Genomic DNA, 21,763 nt, shown 5'->3' with positions numbered 1-21,763 from the left:
CATGCACTCTTCCTGGGCCCCTCTTGCATCCCAGCCTTGGTCCCTGCAGGTTCACCCCTCCCTTGCCTAACCTCCCTGCACCCCTCTTAGAGCCTGGTCCTGGACAGCTCCACAAAGCAGTTATAGATGAGCTGGCTGTACCCGCTCCCGTCTTTGTTCCTGTCCACCCCACCCCATTTCTCTGGCTTCACTTTTACTCTGGAGATTTATCTCCTCTGGGTTCCCACAGGTCACACTGAGAAGATGTGATGAAGGAACGGTCTCTGGATGGATGGGTTTGGCAACCCAGGGCCTAGTCCCTGAGACTTCAGATGTATTTTCTCCATTCTGTTCCCGTTAGGGTCAGGGGACCCCTCCAGGCCCCTTGCCTTGGACTTCTGGGAAGCAGGCAGGCCCTGCTCTCCCGCCCCCAAGGCTGTTCACTGCTGAACTGGGGCCTGTTCTCAGGGAGCTTGCTGAATGGAGCTTTGTTCTTTACCGACAGTCAAGGCGCCACATAGAGAGGGCAGCCACAGGGGCGGGTTGGAATGGGCACTGGGGGTTGTGCTGTTTTTATCCCAAGATGTCAGGCTATCAGGAGGGGTGCAGCTCAAGCCCCTTGCTCAAAGGACTTCTCGGAAAGCATCAGAAGGGGGACGGAGTGCAATGGGGAGCAGGCTCTGTGCCCACCCTGGCCATTGTGCGTGTTCCAAGGTAAGTCAAAGGGACTTTAGTGAGTCATTTCAGTGGGCACAAGGGAAAGGCTTAGGGCCCAGTCAGCCTGACCTTGCAAAGTCCTGAGCTCTGGCTGTTCATCCCTCTCCAGCTCTAGGAGGCAACTCAGGCCCTTGTCTGAGTAGTGCCTGCTACCCCTTGCTGGGCAAAGACTCCTTCCTTGGGCAGGGTATGGACTTCCTGCCTCAGTCTCCCCTGTGGGTTGGGTGCACAGAGAAGAGGCAAAAAGTCCCTAATTCTCCAACCATATCTCACTTAGAGCTTGGGCATTATTATGGGGAGGGAGTGCTAGGAGGGAGGACCCAGTGATTTTGATCCTGCTATGGACTGGGAAATTGGGAACAGACATTAAAGGAAGACTAAGACCAAAGACAAACACTTGTCCCAATTCTCTCTGAGGCCACCTTGCAGGGTGAGTCCCAGTGTGCCACTTCCTTTCTCTGTTTCTATCAGATGTTAACCTAGTAGAAACAAGAGCAGAGCCCTAGATGGAAAGATGCAAAAGAGCAGAAAAGGCTGGTTAGTGAGGCTTAGTGAATTGTATTGATGGATATGACACAGGTTTGCTTTCTTCTCTCTCTTTTATTTCAGCTCTGGGCCTGTTTTATTTTAAATGTTTTATTTATGTATTTATTTATTTTAAAAATATTTATTTATTCCCTTTTGTTGCCCTTGTTGTTTTATTGTTATAGTTATTATTGATGTTGTTGTTGTTGGATAGGACAGAGAGAAATGGAGACAAGAGAGGAAGACAGAGGGGGGGAGAGAAAGATAGACACCTGCAGACCTGCTTCACCGCTTGTGAAGCGACTCCCCTGCAGGTGGGGAGCCGGGGGCTTGAACCAGGATCCTTATGCTGGTCCTTGTGCTTTGCACCACCTATGCTTAACCTGCTGCACTACTGCCTGACTCCCTATTTATGTATTTATTTTAGATTTTAGAAAGAGAAAAAGACATTGAGAGAGAGAGAGAGAGAGAGAGAGACTGAGACCCATAGCACTGCTTCACCACTTATGAAGCTTCCCCTTTTCAGGTGGGGATCAGGGGCTCAAACCCAGCTCCTTGTGCACTGTAACATGAGTACTCTACTAGGTAAGCCACAGCCTAGACCTTTGGGCCTTCTTTTCAGATAAAAAGAGACAGAGGGACAGAGGAAGCAAAGGAAAGATACCACAGCTGGACTCAAACCGGGGTCTAGCACATGGCAAAGCAGACACCCTCCCAGATGCACTATCTTGCCAGCCCAGGGAAGGTTTATTTTGGCAGCAGATGGAGACCCCCACCTATACCCCCTTCAGCTCACTCCCCGGCCCCTGCTCCAGCCCAGACTCTCCTGTTGCATCTTCTACACCCCATGGCCCTCAAAGTAATCCATACTCAGCCTGAACTGCCTAGAGATGTCCACACCTCACCGAGAACCAAAGAGGGGAACAGACTTAGCTGTGACTCTTTGCTCCACCTCCATTATTTTTTAACACAGTCATCATGGAAGTATCAGCAAATATAGATAAGTAAAACAAAACAATTTAATTAGCCATAACTTTGCCACCTGGAGGTAAACACTACCAGATTTCCCCAATACATGTAAATTCAGTTTTAAAAGTGGGCTTATGCTGTATGAATTATTTTGTAATTTGCTTTTTCCCTCCCACTCAACAATGTGTTAACATCGTTCCATATCAATAAATATTTATCTATATAAATACTTTAACAGCTGCATGGTTTTCCACTACATGAGTTAGTTTTTTCTTCTGTTTTTGTTTTTGCTATTGGGGCTTTGCGCCTGTATAATTCCAGCACATGAGGCAGACTTTTTAAAAATTTATGTATGTATGTATGTATTTATTTATTTATTTTGGACAGAGACAGAAATTGAGAGGGAAGAGGAATATAGAGGGAGAGACACCAGCAGCACTCTTCACTGTTTGAGAAGCTTTCTCCCTGCAGGTGGGGGTTGGGTCCTTGTGCACTATAATACGTGTGCTCAACCAGGTGCTCCACCATCCAGACTATATATATATAGAGAGAGAAACAGAGAGACAGAGAGAAAAAAAAACCACAGCACTGAAGTTTCCTTCAGTGCAATGGGGGCAGGGCTCCAACCAGGGCTGCCCACATAGAAAAGTAGCACATGATCCAAATGAGCTATTTTTCTAGTCTTTCATTTTCTTTATTTTCCAGTAGAGGGTGAAAGACAGAAATAGACACCATAACATCTCTGGACTGCTAGAGAAGCTTGCTTCACCTTTGCATGGTGCTCTAATGTGGTGGCTCAAACTTGGGTCCTTGCCCATGGTCAAATACATGTCCTACCTGGTGAACTATCTCTCTGCCCCATATATGCACGAGTTAGTTTAAATCAAGCCCGATTTTTGGACAGCTATGGTCCACCTCTTCCAGGATACACTATGATGCACCTCTGCCCCAGGTGGACTCAGCTCCCAGCCTCTGCCCTGCCCCTATCCACCTGTCAGGGCTCAAGCCTCCTTCATGTGGCACCTCCTCTCTTGCTTACCCAGACTGAGGGCCTCAATGCCCGGAGCCTTAGGCTAGTTTCTCACTGACTTCTGGACCAGATGCTGAAGCTGTGGGCCATGTAGAAAGGCTGCCTGGACCTCCCTTCACAGGGACTTGTCAAGCCTTGTCCCACTGCAAGCTCAAGTGAGGACAATAGTAGTCTCCATCTTCCCTGGATGCAGACTCCACTAGAATCCCTCCTATCTGCAGAGCCAAAATGACTCCCAGGACAGACCAGTACTACACTTGGACTGAACCCATGCACAAGGGGCAGTATGTTTTCAAAATGTGCTAGTCTCTAAACTAAGCAGTTGTTTTTGAGGGCTGGGAAGTGGTGGAGAAGCTAGGGCACTGGACTTAAAATCACGAGGTCCTGGGTTCAAGTACCGGTATCATATGTAATATAGTGATGTGCTGGTTCTCTCTTGTAAATAAATAATTTTTTCCTCTCTTTTAATTTTTATTTATGAAAAAGGAAACACTGGGCGGAGGGTAGATAGCATAATGGTTATGCAAACAGACTCTCATGCCTGAGACACAAACGTCCCAGGTTCAATCCCCCGCACCACCATAAGCCAGAACTGAACAGTGTTCTGGTAAAATAATAATAATAATAAAATAACAAAAAATAAAGAAAAAAGAAAAAGGAAACACTGACAAAAAACACAGGATAAGAGGGGTACAACTCCACACAATTCCCACCACCAGAACTCCGTATCCCATCCCCTCCCCTATAGCTTTCCTATTCTTTATCCCTCTGGGAGTATGGACTCAGGGTCATTATAGGATGCAGAAGGTGAAAAGTCTGGCTCCTGTAATTGCTTCCTTGCTGAACATGGGCAATGGCAGATTGATCCATACTTCCAGCCTGTCTCTCTCTTTCCCTAATGGGGTGGGGTTCTGGGGAAGCATGGCTCCAGGACATACTGGTGGGGTTGTCTGTCCAGGGAAGACCAGTTGGCATCATGTTAGCACCTGGAACCTGATGGCTGAAAAAAAGAGTTAACATATATAGCCAAACAAATTGTTGACTAATCATGAACCTAGAGGCTTGAATAGTGCAGATGAAGTTGGGGGGGGGGGGTTCCTCTGTTTTGTAGTTAGTAGTCCTATTTTTAGTTATATTCCAAAAAGCCCATGACTATACTAGTTTTTTTTTTTTTTTTTCTCTTCCTGAGCCTGACATCTGATATGCAGGTGGTTCCAAGTTATTGTCTGGGGAGATGATGTCATGGCTGGAAAAAGGACAAGAAAGCTGGATCAGGGAAGAGTAGCTCCCAAATATGGGAAAGTTGTATAAATATTGTTGACTGTAAACCCCATCGATATGATGTGATCTGGGCCCCATATTCAGTTTAGGAGCCTATATGACCTCTGCATCCCTGTAGATCTGAGCTCACATTCTGTGGTCATGAGTAGGGACACTCCAAGCTGCCCCAATTTCAGGACCCATATTTCTTAGGTGGAACATAGAGTATGTTGTCCAACCTCCCAGGACAGACTGGTACTACACTTGGACTGAACCCACACACAAGGGGCAGTATGCTTTTAGAATGTGCCAGTCTCTAAACTAACCAATTGTTTTTAGAGGTTTGGGAGTAGTGGAGAAGCTAGGGCACTGGGAGTAGTGGAGAAGCTAGGGCACTGGACTTAAAATCACGAGGTCTTGTGTTCAAGCCCCAGTATCATATGTGCTATAGCGATGTGCTGGTTCTCTCTTGTAAAAAATAATTTTTTAAAAGCAGTTGTTTTGCCGCTTGCCTGCCATCTACTGGCCCTGTTTGAGTCATGGCCCCTCTCCCAGTGTGTGTTACAAACTGGTGGTCAGCAAATATGTGTGGGATGAAAGGAACTTGGGTTGCTCTGAATCATCCACTGGAGATTCACCCAGTGAATCCATTAATTCCAAGACCCATCCCTGAGGGAGGGAACCAGGCCCTGGTGGCCACTAGATGGCAGTGATAGGCCACCAGGTCCTAGCAGCCTAGAGGCAGGGAGCAAGCCAGGCTTACAGGCTGCAGGCAGACTCTCCTAAGATCCAAATTCTGTACCCCACCCCCATTTCCCCACCCTCCTGAGGGAATTGTCCCCTCGATTCTCTCGAGTTTGCCTCTATCTGCCCTTAGTGTTCCCCTCTAGGGTTGAGAACAGGGCAGTGGACAAGCAATAGCTTTCTGGTCATGACAGACTTAAGTAACCTTCTTTGAGTCTCTAGTCCCACAACTGTAAAATGAGAGGACTCGCCACTCATACTTCCAAGTGAGAATGTCGTCAGTGAAAGCTGGGCACAGCAGATTCTTTGGTAGATCCCAGCTTCTGTTTAACAATGCCTGCCAGGTGCTTTACCTGCCTACCTGTTAACACATCTGTGGTAGGGTGGTCTCGGAGGGGTGGGAGATGAGAAGAGTGGGGGAGGAGGTAGTAAACTGCTATAGTCTGCTGACTCCTGTTGTGGGTACAGAAGAGGCACAGTGTGTAGGCCACCCTATGTCACAAGGGCAGTCACCAGGTAGTGTGGGCAGGATAGAGCAGGGCAGACACCAATGAAGACCAGTTGGGAAGCAGCACCGTTTGCCCCCACCTGTTCTTGGCTTTGGGTTTTCCCCCAAGGAGTCAGAGTTGAGGCTGTCCCTCAGCCTGCTTTCTCTCCTGGACTTCTCCGGTAGGCTATGCCACTTCCATCCTAACCTTCCGGACCCTCAGACTTCAAGCTTACAGCTCCATCTGTTTTGAAAAGTATATCAACACTCTGCTTATAGGTATGGGTTCTTTTTGTTTCTCAGCCTGAGGTATCCTAAGCAGAGGGCCATGTCTCCCCTGTGGAGGGGGGCTTTGTGATGTTGGGAGGGACCCCCCCATCAGAGTGAGTTCTCAAAAGGGTCTCCCCCTTCAGACCAGTGAATCTATAAAACAGGAGCCATCATCGCTCCTTAGATGGTGCATGCTAATACCAACCTTGATCCGTGGTTCACTGGCAGATAGGGGTTCCTGGGGGGCAGGGATTTCTCTCCCTTTTTGTAGAGGAGGCTCTGTTCCTTCTCTCACCCTCAGCCTGTACACAGGCCAGTCTCTGCTGGTCACAAGAGTTTGACTCCTGTGTCTGCAGAAGGGCTTCTGGCTGAACCCACAGATCCTTCCCTTCCTCTTCCATGGCCTCTCTCAGCATGGCATTGGAGGATTCAGCTCTCACCATCATAGTGACAGGAGCTAGGCTGCAGTTTGGGGTTAATAAGTTCAGACCCTTTCTCTCCCAGCAGTTCAGCAGCCCTGTCTAGCTCTAGCCTGCCCACAGCAACCACCCCTCACCTCACTCCCATCACATCCAGCCTCCCAGCCTCTAACCCTGAGATCATCTTTTCAGCTGTTTTCCCTCAGCTCTGATCCCTGCTTACTCCGGCTCCCCCCACCCCTTCCCATCTGTGTCCCTCTAGGAGGGTGAGAGGCAGGGACCAGATGTGTCCATGGTGGGAAGAGATGGCTGGTCAGCAGATTGGACTGTTACTTCCTATCCAGTGGCCTTCCAAATGTACAGCAGGACCCGGAAGGCAGGGAAGGGAGGCTTGTGATTGAGCTGAGGGCAGTCCTTGGGGTGAGCTAGTAAACAGCTATCATCTCCCAGTCCTCAGGTGGTAACTTGGTCCCGTCTAACCCCAAAACCTCCAAGCAAACTCTCCTGGATCCCTCCTCACAATGATTCATGGAGCAAGGAAGACAGCCATGAACTAGAGTCTATCTGGGAACCATGATCGCCCAAACAGCCAAGAGTCAAAGGAACATACTTGGGGGAAGCTGGGGACAGAAATCCAAGGGTCACAGAGGCAGGACCCCTGAGTTCTAACTGCCAAGCAAGTAGCTACTGTCATCTTAGTGGTAACAGCATCTTTGATGGCTGGGTAGGGAGGGGCCCAGAGCAGAAAGCCCAGCCTTCTCCCCTTGGCAGATAGCAATACGGATGATGGTTTGGATTTACACACAGTTGTTGGGGACAGGTGACATTCTGACTCCCTGAAGGAAGGGGCCATATGTTGTTCTACTTGTAGCTTTTGGTGCTGAGTCTGGTTCTCAGAACTGGGTGGTGGTAGTGTGTGTGTGTGTGTGTGTGTGTGTGTGTGTGTGTGTGTGTGTGTGATCTGCACCCCAGGGTGGGGTCCACACATGAGTTGGGGTGCTGAGGTGGTGCCTCAGCCAGGCTTCTTGGAGTGTTCAGGGGTCAAGCAAAGAGGTAGGTGTAAAGGGTGGGCAGAAGAGTAGCTGGGAAAATAGCTCAACTGATAGAGCATCAGACATATATGCCTGAGGTTTCTGGTTCAATTCCTGGTATTGCTTGTACTGGAGTGGTGCTCTGGCTTCTCTCTCTGCCTCATATGAAGCTCTCTCAAATGTAAGAAATCATATAAATCTTTACAAAAATGAGTAGGTTTAAGAAAGCACTTCTAAACTCCCAGGAGTGGAATGAGGGCTCCCAAGGTGGAAGGACAGGCCAAGCAGGGAGAGGGCTCTCATATCAGCCTGGGCTGGAGGTGGATGAGAGAGAATGCTCAAGTCATTGATCGCCACGTCTATGTCTCACAGATGACTCTCTTTATGTCAGAACAATCCAATCTTGGAGCCTCAGTGCTGCCCACAGAGGTCAGCTGGGAGCTGGCTGTCAGCTCTCTGACCCCCCTGGCCCTCACCAGCTCCCTGCCAAGCCAGCTCAGCCAGGCTTCCTCCCAGCAAGCAGGACACCGAGCAACCTGTGCTCTCAGCCTGACCTCCTGTGATTGAGGGCAGGAGTCACACGTGCTCAAGTCCATTGGCGGAGCCTTTGTACATTTAGTGGGTCACTCAAGGGCACATCTTGCACTAGGGTGTCACACATGCTTGCTGAATGGCTGGCTGGCTGCAGAACAGCCTTGTCAAGGGCAAAGTCTTCCACCCACTTGCTCTCCCAGCCTGGTAGCATCCTACCCAGTGCAGCAGTCCCTGCTGTGTAAATCCTGCTCTTGTGGACCTGATTACCAGCTGCCTCACCCCACGCCTGCTGCCTCCACACCTGGAGGGGTGATGGTGATGATCAAATGAGATAATATATGTGAGGGCCCCAGGAGATGGGGAAATTATTCAATTTGAATCCACCTGGTGCTTGGCGAGGCCTCCTGAGGTCAAAGCATCATGCCAGGCCGCTGGGAACTACAGACATGAAGCTGTGACTGATTCTGCAGGAATCATGGGACACAGGGGACAAAAATCTCATTAAGACTAATTGGAGAGGAGGGAACCCCAGGCACGAGGAAAGAAATGTCTGTTCTCTCTTTTTTTTTTTTATTCTTCTCTCTCTTAAAAACAGAGAAGCAGAGAAAGAGAAATTAAGAGGGAAAGGGGAGATAGAGAGGAGAGAAATATAGACACCTGCAAGCCTGCTTCACCACTTGTGAAGCTTCCCCCCAAGGTAGGAATAGAGGCTTGAACCTAGGTCCTTGTGCATGGCAACATGTGTGCTCAACTGGGTGCCACTGCCTGGCTTCATCTGTTCATTTCTAAAGGGAAAGAAACTGCTTGGTGCAAAGCAAAAAAGAAAACCAGACTCTGGTTTGTACCCTGATGCCACTGTGTGGTGCCTCTCTCTGGGTACATCTTGTCAACCTTTCTTGGGGCCTATTTCTTTACTATGCTTTATAAGGTCCTGCAGTTTTATGAGGATGCCTGTGACCCCAAGAGACTCAGAACTTCACCATGTGCTTTCCTTGTCAGCTTGCCAGTAAGCAGTGGGAAGCATGGGGGGTGGGGGTGGAGGTGGGGGTGGGGGGGTAGCCCAGGCAGAGGGGCAGGCTGCTGTCCCAGAACAGTGAAGACTTGTTTGAAATTAGCAGCATTATTTACAGACTACTCACAATGTGCTAAATACCTTTAACATGTTTGTTTTCAGAAGCAAGTTAAACAGACTCCTGTAATTTTGTTGACTCTCTTAATTCAGTCAGCCATGTCTTCCTGGAGAGGCAGAGGTAGACTGCCACCATCCAAAATGAGTGGGAAGTCATGACTGGGGTAGGGGGGACTTTTGGAACTTGAGTTAGAAAGGCTGCACTGGATTCAAGTTGGTCAACCTAGAGCCTCACCTAAGACCTGGGCAGCATTAAGATGCCCTCCCTTATCTAGGGAGAAAGCATAGTAGTTATGTAAGTAACTTTCATGCATGAGGCTCCAAGGTTCAATCCCTATATGCCAGAGATGAGCTGTTCCCTGGTTAAAAAAAGATACTATTAATAATTTAAGTTTGTTAAATTATTGCCCTCCCCAAAGACAAGACTCTCAGAAACATTTGCCCAAGGCTCTATGAAGAAGGAACAGGCCTCCAGGTGCAGCTGCTGCTTCTGCACACAGAAGCAGGAACTAAGTGGAGGAAGGGGCTGCTGTGTAAAGAACAGGCTCCCCCCAGGCCCAGGCCCAGGCCCAGCAATGCAGGAGGCTGAGGGGGAATGTTTCCTGTAATCTAGAGGTCTTAAAGGGAGGGGAGAAAGCCAAGGTATTACTCTCCTGCCTAGGTGTCTAGAGAAAAACACACCAAAGATGGAGATGGTTTATTCTTTGTAATAATACAAAATATCTATCTATATCTATATCCGTTTGTATGTAAGCAGAGATAAATGCTCAGAGGCTACAAGTCCAAGTATTATTATATATATATATATATTTATTTATTTATTTATTCCCTTTTGTTGCCCTTGTTGTTTTACTGTTGTAGTTATTATTGTTGTCGTCGTTGTTGACAGAGAGAAATGGAGAGAGGAGGGGAAGACAGAGGGTGAGAGAAAGATAGACATCTGCAGACCTGCTTCACCGCCTATGAAGCGACTCCCCTGCAGGTGGGGAGCCAGGGGCTCGAACGGGGATCCTTCCGCCAGTCCTTGTGCTTTGCGCCATATGCACTTAACCTGCTGCACTACCGCCTGACTCCCGTATTATTAGTTCTTATAGCTAGGTGCTAGCATTAAAAAGGAATCTTTCTAGGGTGCATAATGGTTATGCAAAAAACTTTCATGCCTGAGGTTCCAAGGTCCCAGGTTCAATCCCCTGTACCACCAGAAGCCAGAGCTGAGTAGTGGCAAAACAAAAAGGCAAAATGAACCAAACAACAAAACAACTTTCTTCCTTATAATTTTATGAGTGTGTATCCTGTTTAAAATAGAATTAAAAAAGAAAAAAAAAAGCTACCTTCACTAAGAAATCAAGGCACTAACATCATCTGCAGCATCAATAGGATCTGTGACCAGAGATTGAAGATATCTTTCTGCCCCAAACCAGAAAGAGCTGGGACTCGCTTACCACATCCCATCCCACCCTCCACTGAGTAAAGAATAGTTAAGTACCCTTTACAACAGTAAGCCATTACCTCTCACCAATCAGTACAGACAGGCTGAGAAACAAGTAGAGAGATTATAAAGAGCAGATGGGGGTGATAATAAAGAGAGTGGGTGTGGACATTAATTGCTCTGTTCAGGAAAGCAGGTCAAAACTCCTGTGGCAGGGACTCCAGGATTCCAGAGGAGTCAGCCAATCGGGGCTGGGTAATAAGAACACCTTGGTGATGCAGTTCCCAGCTGACAGTGCTCCTCAGGTCCCCACTGGCTCCTTCTGGCTCCTCAGGTTGCCCAGGCAGTAGGGACTCTAGTGGGGTTCTGCTAGAAAGTTGGAGGAGTGGGGGGGGGGTGAGTGAGGGGTGACAGGAGGAGAGAAATAGTGAGACTGACCCTCCAACCCATCTCCCACCTCTCTCATCAGGATTCCTGAGATGCTTGCCAAGTCCCCTAGACTCCCTTCAGGTTTCTTGTCCCCTCCTCCTGCTTGTCTTCATCTGCCACAATGACCCAGATCATCTCCTGTCCCCAAAGGCAGTCACCTGAGATGGCAAGGAATGCAGCTGGCTTCTTCAAGGTGCTGCTGGGGAGGCGGGCGATGCGACTGTGGCCCCGAGCCATTCCCAGAGCCCGGGAAGAACTTGAGGGGAGGAAGAAGGGAAGGTCACAGCCAGGCCTGGGGACCACAGGGTAGGGGCAGATTCATAGAGCTAGATGCTAAGCCATGAAGCAGGGGACGCTGGAAATCAGAAGGGGCTTCTAAGGTCCGACCAGAGGGTGGGAGAAGCAGCAAAGGAAGAGGAGTTTAGAGACTGGGAGGGAAGTAACAGTGAGGGGTGGGCAGTCCCATCTCTCCACTAACCAGTGAGCATGGACAGCACCCTCTATACAAGAGCCTTAGGCCTTTCACCAAAGGGAGCTCCATCTCCAGCATAATTCAAGGATAGCAAAGGCCAAGGGAACTTTTCACAGAACCGGATGCTGGGAGTTGGGCGGCAGTGCAGCAGATGAAGCGCAGGTGGCGCAAAGCACAAAGACCCACACAAGGATCCCGGTTTGAGCCCCCAGTTCCCCACCTACAGGGGAGTCGCTTCACAAGTGGTGAAGCAGGTCTGCAGGTGTCTGTCTTTTTTTCCCTCTCTCTGTCTTCTCCATCTCTCTCCATTTCTCTCTGTCCTATCCAACAACAAAGGCAACAAAAGGGAATAAATAAATAAATATTTAAAAAACAACAACAACAACAACAAAAAAAAAAACTGGATGCTGGCTCCAAAGGGTCCAAAGACACACCGGGCTCTGTGCTTGGCTCAGGCTCTTTTACCTCCCCAGGCTCACCTCACAACACACCTCTTCTTGCGGGCTGAGCTTCCAGGGAAGGAAGATGCTGGCTTGGGGTCCTTCATGGTGAACAAGGGCATGGGCTCGCTGTGGGAGGAAGTGAGGGAGGGAGGGAGGTGAAAGACAGATCAGGAAGGAACCAGAAAATGATGCCAGTCAGCTCTTCCCTCCAGCCCCGGCCTGGGGGTGGGGAGGTGGGACCAAATGACCTCTGAGGTTTCTTCCCTCTAAGAGGTGGATTCCTCTCCCTGCCTTGTCAGGGCTGGGTTGACAGCTGAATGACAAGGCTGTTCTGGGAGACCATCCAGATGTCAGTTTCTGGCACATCTAGGGAACCAGAGTTCAAACAATTTCACCCTTCCACCTGCCTGGCTCTGAGCTTGTTACTATGGGCTGGTTTGGGCTATGGGAGAGGTAGGGGCTGTGAGGGGATGGGGGTGGAGTGGCCTGCTGGCTTCATTCTCACAAGTCCTAGAAGGCCTGCCACTTGGCCTTGGCCTTGAATTGGTTTCCACTCCCCCACCCTATTGTGTGGATGGAAGGTGAAGATGAGAGATTTGTTTTCTCACTAAAAGAAAAAAAAAATACAGAACAAAGTTTGGGGGGATCCCCTCCCCATTTCAGATGTTGGACTAGGTAGTGAAATTTGAGAGTGGAGTAGATACTTTTCAGTGGTATGCAGAATTCAGACCTGGTTAAAGGAGCCAAAAAAATGCAGAGGGAAGGGTGGGCTCTGTTAATACCAGGCCCTAATCACTCTCCACAAGCTGGGGTCTGTTAGTGCTCAGGGGCACACCACAAACCAGCACAGAGCTGGTGGCTTTGAGTGGTAGACGGACAAGGCAGGGGCCCCTGAGAAGCAGTGCATCCATGGGATCTATCTACTCTTCCCTCCTGGGCCTGGGAAGTGCAGCTGGGCAGACTTAAAAAAGAGAGACAGTAAATGTGTACCTGGTTGAAATACATGTTACAACTCTCAAGGGCCCAGGCTCAAGCCCCTGGTCCCCACCTGCAGGAGGAAAAGCTACATGAGTGGTGAAGTACAGCTGCAGGTGTTTTTTTCTCTCTCTCCCTCCCCTTTCTCTCTTGACTTCTATCTGTCTCTTATTTAATAAAATATAAGAGGGTGGGGGTGGATAGCATAATGGTTATGCAAAGAGACTCTCATGCCTGAGGCTCCTAAGTCCCAGGTTCAATCCCCTAAGCCAACCATAAGCCAGAGCTGAGCAGTGCTCTGGTAAAAAAAAAAAAAAAAAAAAGAAAAAGAAAATAAAATAAAATATCAAAAGAAAAAGAGAGAGAGAGAACACAAATCTGGTTCCAAGAGTCAGGTTGTCTTCTACTCTGCTTGGCAGCTCACTGTGCTTCACTGATCCCTGATTCTCAGCTGGTAAGGGCTGGAAGGGAGACCCACCTGGGGATGAAGGGCTGATCCAACTTGTTCAGTTGCTGGGAGACATTCTCCCACCCACTGCACTCGTGGAAATCCAGCTTTGAGACAGGCTCCTCGGAGAGGTCAAAGGTGGTGTTGAGGTCCCGGGCAGGCAAGGCCAATGGAGTAGAGCAGTTTTGCATAGCAGAAGGGCCCAGGGGCACCCGGCTTTTGATGACTGTGACTGGGCAGAACCGAGGGGACTGGCAGGAGAAGGAGGCCTTTCCCTCTTTGGGAGTGGTGGGTCTGAATGGGTATTGAGCCTCAGGAAGGGATCCTCTCCTCAAGCAGGGTAGGAAGGACTGGCGCTGGTACTTAGTCCTCCGCTTGGGGGATGGAGGGGTGTTTGACTCTAAGGGGCTTGGTCCTCTCCTTCTCTTCTTCCTTTTGGGCTGGTGGGATTCCTGGGCTGGGCTAGTGTCACACTCAGCTGGTACCCCTAGAGTGTGCAAGAGGCCACTCAGTTGCTTTGCCATGGTGCGGGTCACAGGGCCGGAGTATCCTGGAGACCCTGTGTGCAGAGAAGGGCATGCTGAGGTGAGGTCAATGACTTTCAGGGAGAAGGACAATATAGAGACAGGCAGGACCCCCTAACTCCACAGGTCTGCTACGACTTTGGGGCCTGTGTGCAGAATTCTATGATCCCAGGGCTTTAGACTTCTACTACACTCTAGCCCAGCATCTGAGGCGTCAGCTACCCCACAGTAGCCATTGGGCTGGACGCCGACAAACAGAAGCAGAGCAGGGGTGAGACTTACTGGACTGTGAATGTAGTTCCTGAGCTGGAGGTGCCCATTTGGCTGGGTCAGGTGCCCCTGAACCCTTGGCTCCAGGCTCGGTTTGTTCCTCTTGCACCAAGTGCTTCAGCATCTCAAACTCTGCAGTCATGTCGGGGGTTAGGAGGTTGGCTGCTTGGAGCAGAGAGTACTGCTGCTGGGCGAGGGACAGTACCCTCAGAGCCAACCTGAAAGAGAGGGATGGGATCCCACCCCAGGTTAGGCCTGACTTAACCAGATCTCTCCCCACTGCACCTGTCCCCCTTGCTAAGGTGAGGTGAGGAGCAGTCGTGGCCTTCCTTTTGCCTTGCTCCCGTCTGGCCTCACTGTCCCCAACCATGGCTCTGCTCAGCTACTCCCTTCCTTGCTGAAAACTGAGGCAATGGTGAAAAGCTAGATTCACAAAGTGTGCCACATGATGAAGACCTGGGCAGTGGGGAAAGGGCACTAAGTGGCCTTGGACTCAGGTCTGGGTCTGTTCAATGCTGTCACTAGCAGAGTGGTCCTAAGTCAGTTCATTTACCTCTGGGGTATAGCAAGGTAGCAAGTAAGAGCTACTTGTCAGACTGTCAGCTCAAACCCCCATTCCAACGCTTTACAGCTGTGTAAACTTGGGTACACTGCTTAGCCTCAGTTTTCACATCCTTAAGGTGAAGGGTTCAAATTACCCATCTCAAAGTGGTGTTGGCAACATTAAATGTGTTATTTTCTATGTAAGGTGTTTGAAGAGCACCTTTCACTGTGAGGTTAGCTAGTTAGAGCTGGTGAAATAGCTCACATGGATAGTGTGCTACTTTGCATGTGCATGACCCCCACCAAATTGAGGAAAATTTAGATGCTATGGTCTCTTTTATTCTCTCCCTGTTTTGAAAAAGAAAAAAAAAAAGTGCTAGCTTTTATTTTCTGTAAAATGGAAATTGTATCCTCCACCATGTTAGGATAAGAGATGATTACATATGATAGACTGTGCTAATCTTGGTACCACAAAGACCCTAAAAAATGCTTTTGGTCTATGTTTTTGGTTTAATAGTTGAGCTCCTGAGAGTGTGTGAATCAATGCTTTACTTCACATGCACTGAGGGGCTTTTTAAAGGAAATTATGAGGATAATAGGATTATTGATGTTGTAAATTTAGATTCTAATAAAGCAAATTTTCCATTTGTAAGGCATACCTACGATAAAGGGATAAATGCAATTATCTCAGTGGGGATTACTCATGGCAGAAAAAGTACCCCCAGGGGGTACTACCTGCCTGGACATCTCCACACGCCCCCGTGCCCCAACCCCATGTGTGTTCAGGGAACTCACATTCATTTTATACAGAAGCTAGGTTATAAATTATAAAGGGCACAGTGGAAACTCATTTTCTTTTTTTTTTTTTTTTAAATGTTTTTATTTATTTATTTTCTCTTTTGTTGGCCTTATTTTTTATTGTTGTTGTAGTTATGATTGTTGTTGTTATTGATGTTCATTGTTGTTGGATAGGACAGACAGAAATTGAGAGAGGAGGGGAAGACAGAGAGGGGGAGAGAAAGATAGACACCTGCAGAGTCGCTGCCCGTGAAGCGACTCCCCTGTAGGTGAGGAGCCAGGGGCTCAAACCAGAATCCTTACGCCGGTCCTTGCGCTTTGTGTCACGTGTGCTTAACGCCCAACTCCTGGAAACTCATTTTCTATTTGCCTGGACCACACACTAATTCTGGACAACTGAGAAAATTGGGTGTTTGGGGAAAATGCCTCTAGGAAAAGAGGGCAAACTGGGGGAACATCAGATGCGCATGGCTGAGATTCCTGGTTCAACTCCTGACAATGCATGCACCAGAGTGGTGTACTGACTTGTCTCTCTCTCCTCTCTGCCTCGTGTGAAACTCTCTCTTTTCTTTTTTTTTTGCCTCCAGGGTTATTGCCAGGGCTCGGTGCCTTCACCACGAATCCACTCCACTGCTCCTGGAGACCATTTTTTTCCCTTTTGTTGCCCTTGTTGTCCTATCACTGTTATCGTTATTATCATTATTGTTGTTGTTGCTATTGTTGGATAGGACAGAGAGAAATGGAGAGAGGAGGGGAAGACAGAGAGCAGGAGAGAAAGATAGACACCTGCAGACCGGCTTCACTGCCTGTGAAGGGACTCCCCTGCAGGTGGGGAGCCGGGGGCTCGAACCGGGATCATTAAGCTGGTCCTTACGCTTCGTGCCACATATGCTTTTAACCCGCTGCGCTACCACCTGACTCCAGAAATGCTTCCTTATACCTAATAAATAAAATAAATTTTATGGGGGCAGGCAATAGAAACCAGATGATCCAGGTCTGACACTAGGCAAATGTCCCATCAGCCCATCTGGCAAATGGAGAGTTAATATCAAGAGATTCAAACTGGGTTTTAAGATATCCATCAGAGGGGTTGGCAAAAGAGCTCACCTGGATAATGTGCTGCCCAGGATAGTGTGCAGCTGAGGCTCAAACCAGCCTCCATTGTAACAAAGTAGGTTTAAGTTCTACAGTCTCTTTTACTCTCTCTCTCTGCCTCTATCTTAAAAAAAGAAAAGAAATAAAACCCATCAGAGGACATTTTAGACAGTGTAGCTCTGCTTTATTTGTTCTACAGATTGGATTTTCAGCAGAAGATCTGATTTGAAGGAAGTTCTTTGAAGGCCCCCACCCAACCCTCAGGGGAAAAAGAAATAAAAGAAAAAAAAAGAAAGAAATCTGAAAAAACATTGAATTAGAAAATCTAAGATCAGGAGTTGGGAGGTGGTACAATGGGTTAACAGCACGTGGTGCAAAGCGCAAGGACAGGCGGAAGGATCTGGGTTCGAGCCCCGGCTCCCCACCTGCAGGGGAGTTGCTTCATAAGCAGTGAAGCAGGTCTGCAGGTTTCTATCTTTCTCTCCCCCTCTCTGTCTTCCCCCCCTTTCCATTTCTCTCCTATCCAACAACAACAACAACAATAACTACAACAATAAAGCAACAAGGGCAACAAAAGGGAATAAATAAATATTAAAAAAAAAAAAAAAGAAAATCTAACATCTACCCAGAGCACTAATGGTCTCAGATTCTACATTTTTATTTGTGGCATAAATTCTACGGTTTTTGTTTTTTTTTAATATTTATTCCCTTTTGTTGCCCTTGTCGTTTTATTGTTGTAGTTATATTATTATTATTGTTGTTGTTGTTGTTGGATAGGACAGAGAGAAATGGAGAGAGGAAGGGAAGACAGAGAGGGGGAGAGAAGGACAGACACCTGCAGACCTGCTTCACCGCTTGTGAAGCAACTCTGCAGGTGGGGAGGCGTGGGCTTGAACTGGGATCCTTATGCTTGTCCTTGCGCTTTGTGCCATCTGCATTTAACCCACTGCTCTACTGCCCGACTCCCTAAATTCTAAGTTCTAAAGCCAAGAAGAAATGATTTTTGATTATTTGGTAGTTAGAGTTTTATAAGTATGGACACGATCTAGAATGTTCTACAGCCCTTAATACCTGGGGTCTTTTGCTACACTTTATTAGTACTCTGACTCTACATGGGAAGCATAGGCTATTGATTCACAAATCACAGTCAAGCTTGAATCAACTTGCCAGAGACTAAATAGCCAGAGCACAGAAGAGATGAGAACCCTGGTACCCCCCTCTCCTCTCAGTGGGGGACACTGGGTATACAGACCTTGAGTCATCAGTGGGAACATGTGGTTGTTCCCTAGGGGCTGAGGGGACATCCCTCCAGCGCATCCCTGCTGCTCCAGGGCCCCAGGGAGTCAGCAGCGGGAGACAGATAATGAGCCACTGATTATTCAGGCTGCAACATTTTTGCTGAGTTGGGAACAGACACTCCCCCAACAAGAAATAAAATTAAACAGGCCCTTCTGTCCGGAAGCTTTAAATACACTGCCTAGCATGAAGCGTGCTGGGGAGGGAAGAGTAGGGCTGGCGGTAGCAGAACTAAGTGACAAGGGATTTATGTTCTAGGGGCCAAAGAAAAAATATAAGTGGCAGCTGGGGAGATGACTCAGTGAGTAGAGTACAAGACTTTTTTTTTCTGCCTCTACGGTTTATCACTGGGGCTTGATGACTGCACTACAAATCCACTGCTCCTAGAGGCCATTTTTGTTCCCCTTGTTGTTATTATTGTTGTCATTGTTGCAGAGAGAAATCGAGAGAAGAGGGGAAGACAGAGAGAGGGAGAGAAAGATAGACACCTGCAGACCTGCTTCACCGCTTGTGAAGTGACTGTAGGTGGGGTGCTGGGGCCTCAAACTGGGATCCTTACGCCAGTCCTTGTGCTTCGGGCCATGTGTGCTTAACCTGCTGCGCTACTAAGACTCTGTACATGAGGTCTTAGATTCAACCCCCAGTACTGCATGTGCCAGAGCAGTGGTGCTTTGGTTCCTCTCCTTAATTATGGATTTGGGGCCTTGCACATACATTATTTTTACTCTCTGGGTAACTTTCATTCAGCTAGAGAGAAGTAGAAAGAGAGAGACACAACGATGCCAGAGCTTTGTCTAGTGCCACAGGCCCTCCCATGTGATACACAAACCTGGGTTATGTGCATGAGAAGGCACTTGCCCTGTGGCAAATTATCTTTTTGACCCTGGTTTCCCTTTCTTTCCTTCATTAAACTCAATTAATCATTTTTTTAAGTGGCACCTCTTAAGTTTTTTAAAAAAGACTTAGTTTTTAGTCTGAGAGAACCATAGCATCACTCTAGTATATACTGGGGGCTGAACTTGGGACCTCATGCTTGCAAGTCCAATGCTTTATCCATTGTACCACCTTCTGGGCTAGCACCTCACTATTAAGAGAAAGAATGTCTTACACCTCCTCCCCATTTGTCTTGGGTTTTGACTGCCAGTCTGCATTTACTTATGGAAAAAAAAAAAAGGTGGGAGGTGGGGGAGGTGGAACTAAACTGAATACACATGCTACAATGCACAATGGCCTGGGTTTGAACTTTTAGTCCTCACCTGTAGGGGGAAAGCAGTGATGCAGTGCTGCAGGTGTCTCTCTTTCTCGCCCTATCTTCCCTGTCTCAGTCCATTTCTGTCTATCTTTATCCAATGAGTAAATAAATAAATAAGAAAAAAGAAACATAAGAAAAGAGATAGCCTGGAGTAGGGCACCAAAATAAAAACCCTGGGGTGAAGGTGAGGGTGGATGTTCGGCTTCCTGGGGTGATGGGGGGTGGGTGGGAGGTGGGCGGTGGGATGGGACACATTCTTTTGGTGGTGGGAATGGTGTTTATGTACACTCCTATTAGTTTTTAGTCATATAAATCACTATTTAATTAATATGAGAGGGGAAAATTGATTGTATGTCTCAAACTTTTTAAAGAACAGACTGAGTCTTTTTAATATACAGGCTGAGTCTTTGATATGTTGACTCTCTTAAAAGCCTAGACCAGGGAGAACAGAAGCAACAGGTGGCACAGCTATATACAAATAATGTCAAAGGACATAAATTATGGTGATGTTGTGTATGATACAGCAAATCCTAACAAAGGAATTTTTCAAAGTTAACCCAATTACCAAATAATGTGATTATAGCAATAACTATCTATTGTCTTCTTTTTAAAAAAATATTTATTTATTCCCTTTTATTGCCCTTGTTTTTTTATTGTTGTCATCGCTGTTGGATAGGACAGAGAGAAGTGGAGAAAGAAGGGGAAGACAGAGAGGGGGAGAAAAAGACAGACACCTGCAGACCTGCTTCACCGCCTGTGAGGTGACTCCCCTGCAGGTGGGGATCAGGGGGCTCGAACTGGGATCCTTACGCCGATCCTTGCACTTGGCGCCACCTGCGCTTAACCCACTGCGCTACTGCCTGACTCCCCTATCTATTGTCTTCTTAACCCTAAGACAGCAGGAACCTCCCATTTCCTCTATAGAGCCTATATTTCCCCCAGTCCTGGAACCTCTAGGGTGGGGCTCACTTTCCTGCATGCTTCTCTCAATTCATACCAAATGATATTGTATCCACTAACCCCAACCTAATCAATGCAATGAGTACCACCTCAGCATGCTTCACTTCAGACTGTGTCCAGAGATGTCAGGCATGGAATGTCAACCCTTCACCCTCATTACTCAAGTGAGACCTTTCCTTTCATAGGATTCTCTAATTCCATTCCAGGTGGTTCACTTCCTAACAAAGTCCCAAAACCTAGATATAGACCAGGTCCCATGAGATAGAGCATATGTTCACATGTATCCATAAATTAGGGCAAATATATACCTGAAAGCAAAAGCGCACAATAGTCTGCAGTGAGTCAGTATAAGTTCCTAATGAAATAGTGTCTAACTAGACTTAGATACCCTCCTCCCCTACTTCCTATTCTAGTTCTCTCACTCACTCCAAAGCTAACCTTAGCAAAGCAAGGACTGCAAAAGTTGTATAATAAGGGCAAGAGACTAGCATACTTTAATGATGACTCTTTAGTTACTATCAGGCCACCCCATCAGCTGGGGCACTATTCGTGGAGTCCTGAGATTCCCAAACAGACATGATGGGCCTAGACCTCAAATAAATCCCTCTCTCCATTGTTACCGGTCATCTCTATCAGGAACAATACAATAGACCCCTTTGTCAATAGATCCCCATAGGACCTTGCCCTTAACTTGGATCAACAATGGTAGAGAATGTTCCATTCTCTGAAGGGAGGATGGACAACACACTCTATGCTACACCTGAGGAAGATGGGTCCTGATATTGGGGCAGCTTATAATGTTCCTAATCATGACCACAGAATGTGAGCTCAGATCTACAGAGGTCACATAGGCTTCTAAGCTGAATATGGGTCCCAGACCAAATCAAATCGAAGGGGTTTACAGTCAACAATATTTAAACCCCTTTCCCATATTAGGGAGCTACTCTCTTCCCTGATCCAGTTTTCTGTTCCTTTTCCAACCATGACATCATCTCCCCAGACAATAACTTGGGTCCACCTGTATATCAGATTTCAGGCTCAGGGAAAAAAACAACAACAAAAAACTAGTATAGCCACAGGCCCTTTGGAATATAACTAAAATATGCCTACTAGCTACCTACAAAATGGAGGACCCCCCAACTCTTCATCTGCACTATTCCAGCCTTTAGGTCCATCCATGATTGTTCAACAATTTGTTTGGCTTTGTATGTTAACTCTCTCTTTTCAGCCACCAGGTTCCAGATGCTAACATGATGCCGACCAGACTTCCCTGGACAGACAACCCCACCAATGTGTCCTGGAGCACCACTTCCCCAGAGCCCCACCCTACTAGGGAAAGAGAGAGGCAGACTGGGAGTATGGATAGACCAGTCAATACCCATGTTCAGCGGGGAAGCAATTACAGAAGCCAGACCTTCCACCTTCTGCATCCCACAATGTCCTTGAGTCCATACTCCCAGAAGGATAAAGAATAGGAAAGCTATCAGGGGAGGGGATGAGATACAGAGATCGGGTGGTGGGAACTGTGTGGAGTTGTACCCCTCTTATGCTATGGTTTTGTCAATGTTTCCTTTTTATAAATAAAAAAAAAAAAGGAAGAAAGAAAAAGATAGCCACAGTCAACATGTGACATATGATAAACTCCTGACTCAGGAAGACTGTCCCTTCTTCAGCCTGAAGCCCAAGTGCTTCTGACTGTTCAGCACCTATTTGCCAAGGATGGGCAGCTGGGGCC

At 47.6% G+C, this 21,763-nt stretch overlaps 1 protein-coding gene and 1 long non-coding RNA gene across 10 annotated transcripts in view; one reads left to right on the top strand and one right to left on the bottom strand.

Annotated features, from left to right (window-relative positions):
• The first annotated feature begins 554 nt into the window (after positions 1 to 554).
• On the top strand, positions 555 to 21,636 carry LOC132541898 (uncharacterized). The gene is made up of 2 exons (XR_009553008.1): positions 555 to 693; positions 21,257 to 21,636. It is a non-coding gene; the product is annotated as an uncharacterized LOC132541898 (long non-coding RNA).
• KIF18B (kinesin family member 18B) overlaps positions 9,956 to 21,763 on the bottom strand; it is a 30,732-nt gene continuing 18,924 nt past the window's right edge. Inside the window, exons 12-16 of one of the 9 annotated variants that reach the window (XM_060203338.1) lie at positions 14,097 to 14,302; positions 13,321 to 13,849; positions 11,904 to 11,993; positions 11,111 to 11,208; positions 10,747 to 10,892 (exon numbers count right to left, since the gene is read on the bottom strand). In XM_060203338.1, the coding sequence (XP_060059321.1) occupies positions 10,879 to 10,892; positions 11,111 to 11,208; positions 11,904 to 11,993; positions 13,321 to 13,849; positions 14,097 to 14,302 (937 nt within the window). In that variant the 3' untranslated portion in view covers positions 10,747 to 10,878. Of the gene's footprint in view, positions 10,893 to 11,110; positions 11,209 to 11,240; positions 11,308 to 11,903; positions 11,994 to 13,320; positions 13,850 to 14,096; positions 14,303 to 21,763 lie in introns of those variants that run through there. The other 8 variants (XM_060203339.1, XM_060203340.1, XM_060203341.1 and 5 more) reach the window with 8 other exon arrangements.

This window comes from Erinaceus europaeus, chromosome 12 (assembly GCF_950295315.1).
Source record: "Erinaceus europaeus chromosome 12, mEriEur2.1, whole genome shotgun sequence".
NCBI classification, from domain to species: domain Eukaryota; kingdom Metazoa; phylum Chordata; class Mammalia; order Eulipotyphla; family Erinaceidae; genus Erinaceus; species Erinaceus europaeus.
The sequence above is the reverse complement of the archived record's forward strand: the minus strand, read 5'-3'. Positions and strand labels throughout refer to the sequence as shown.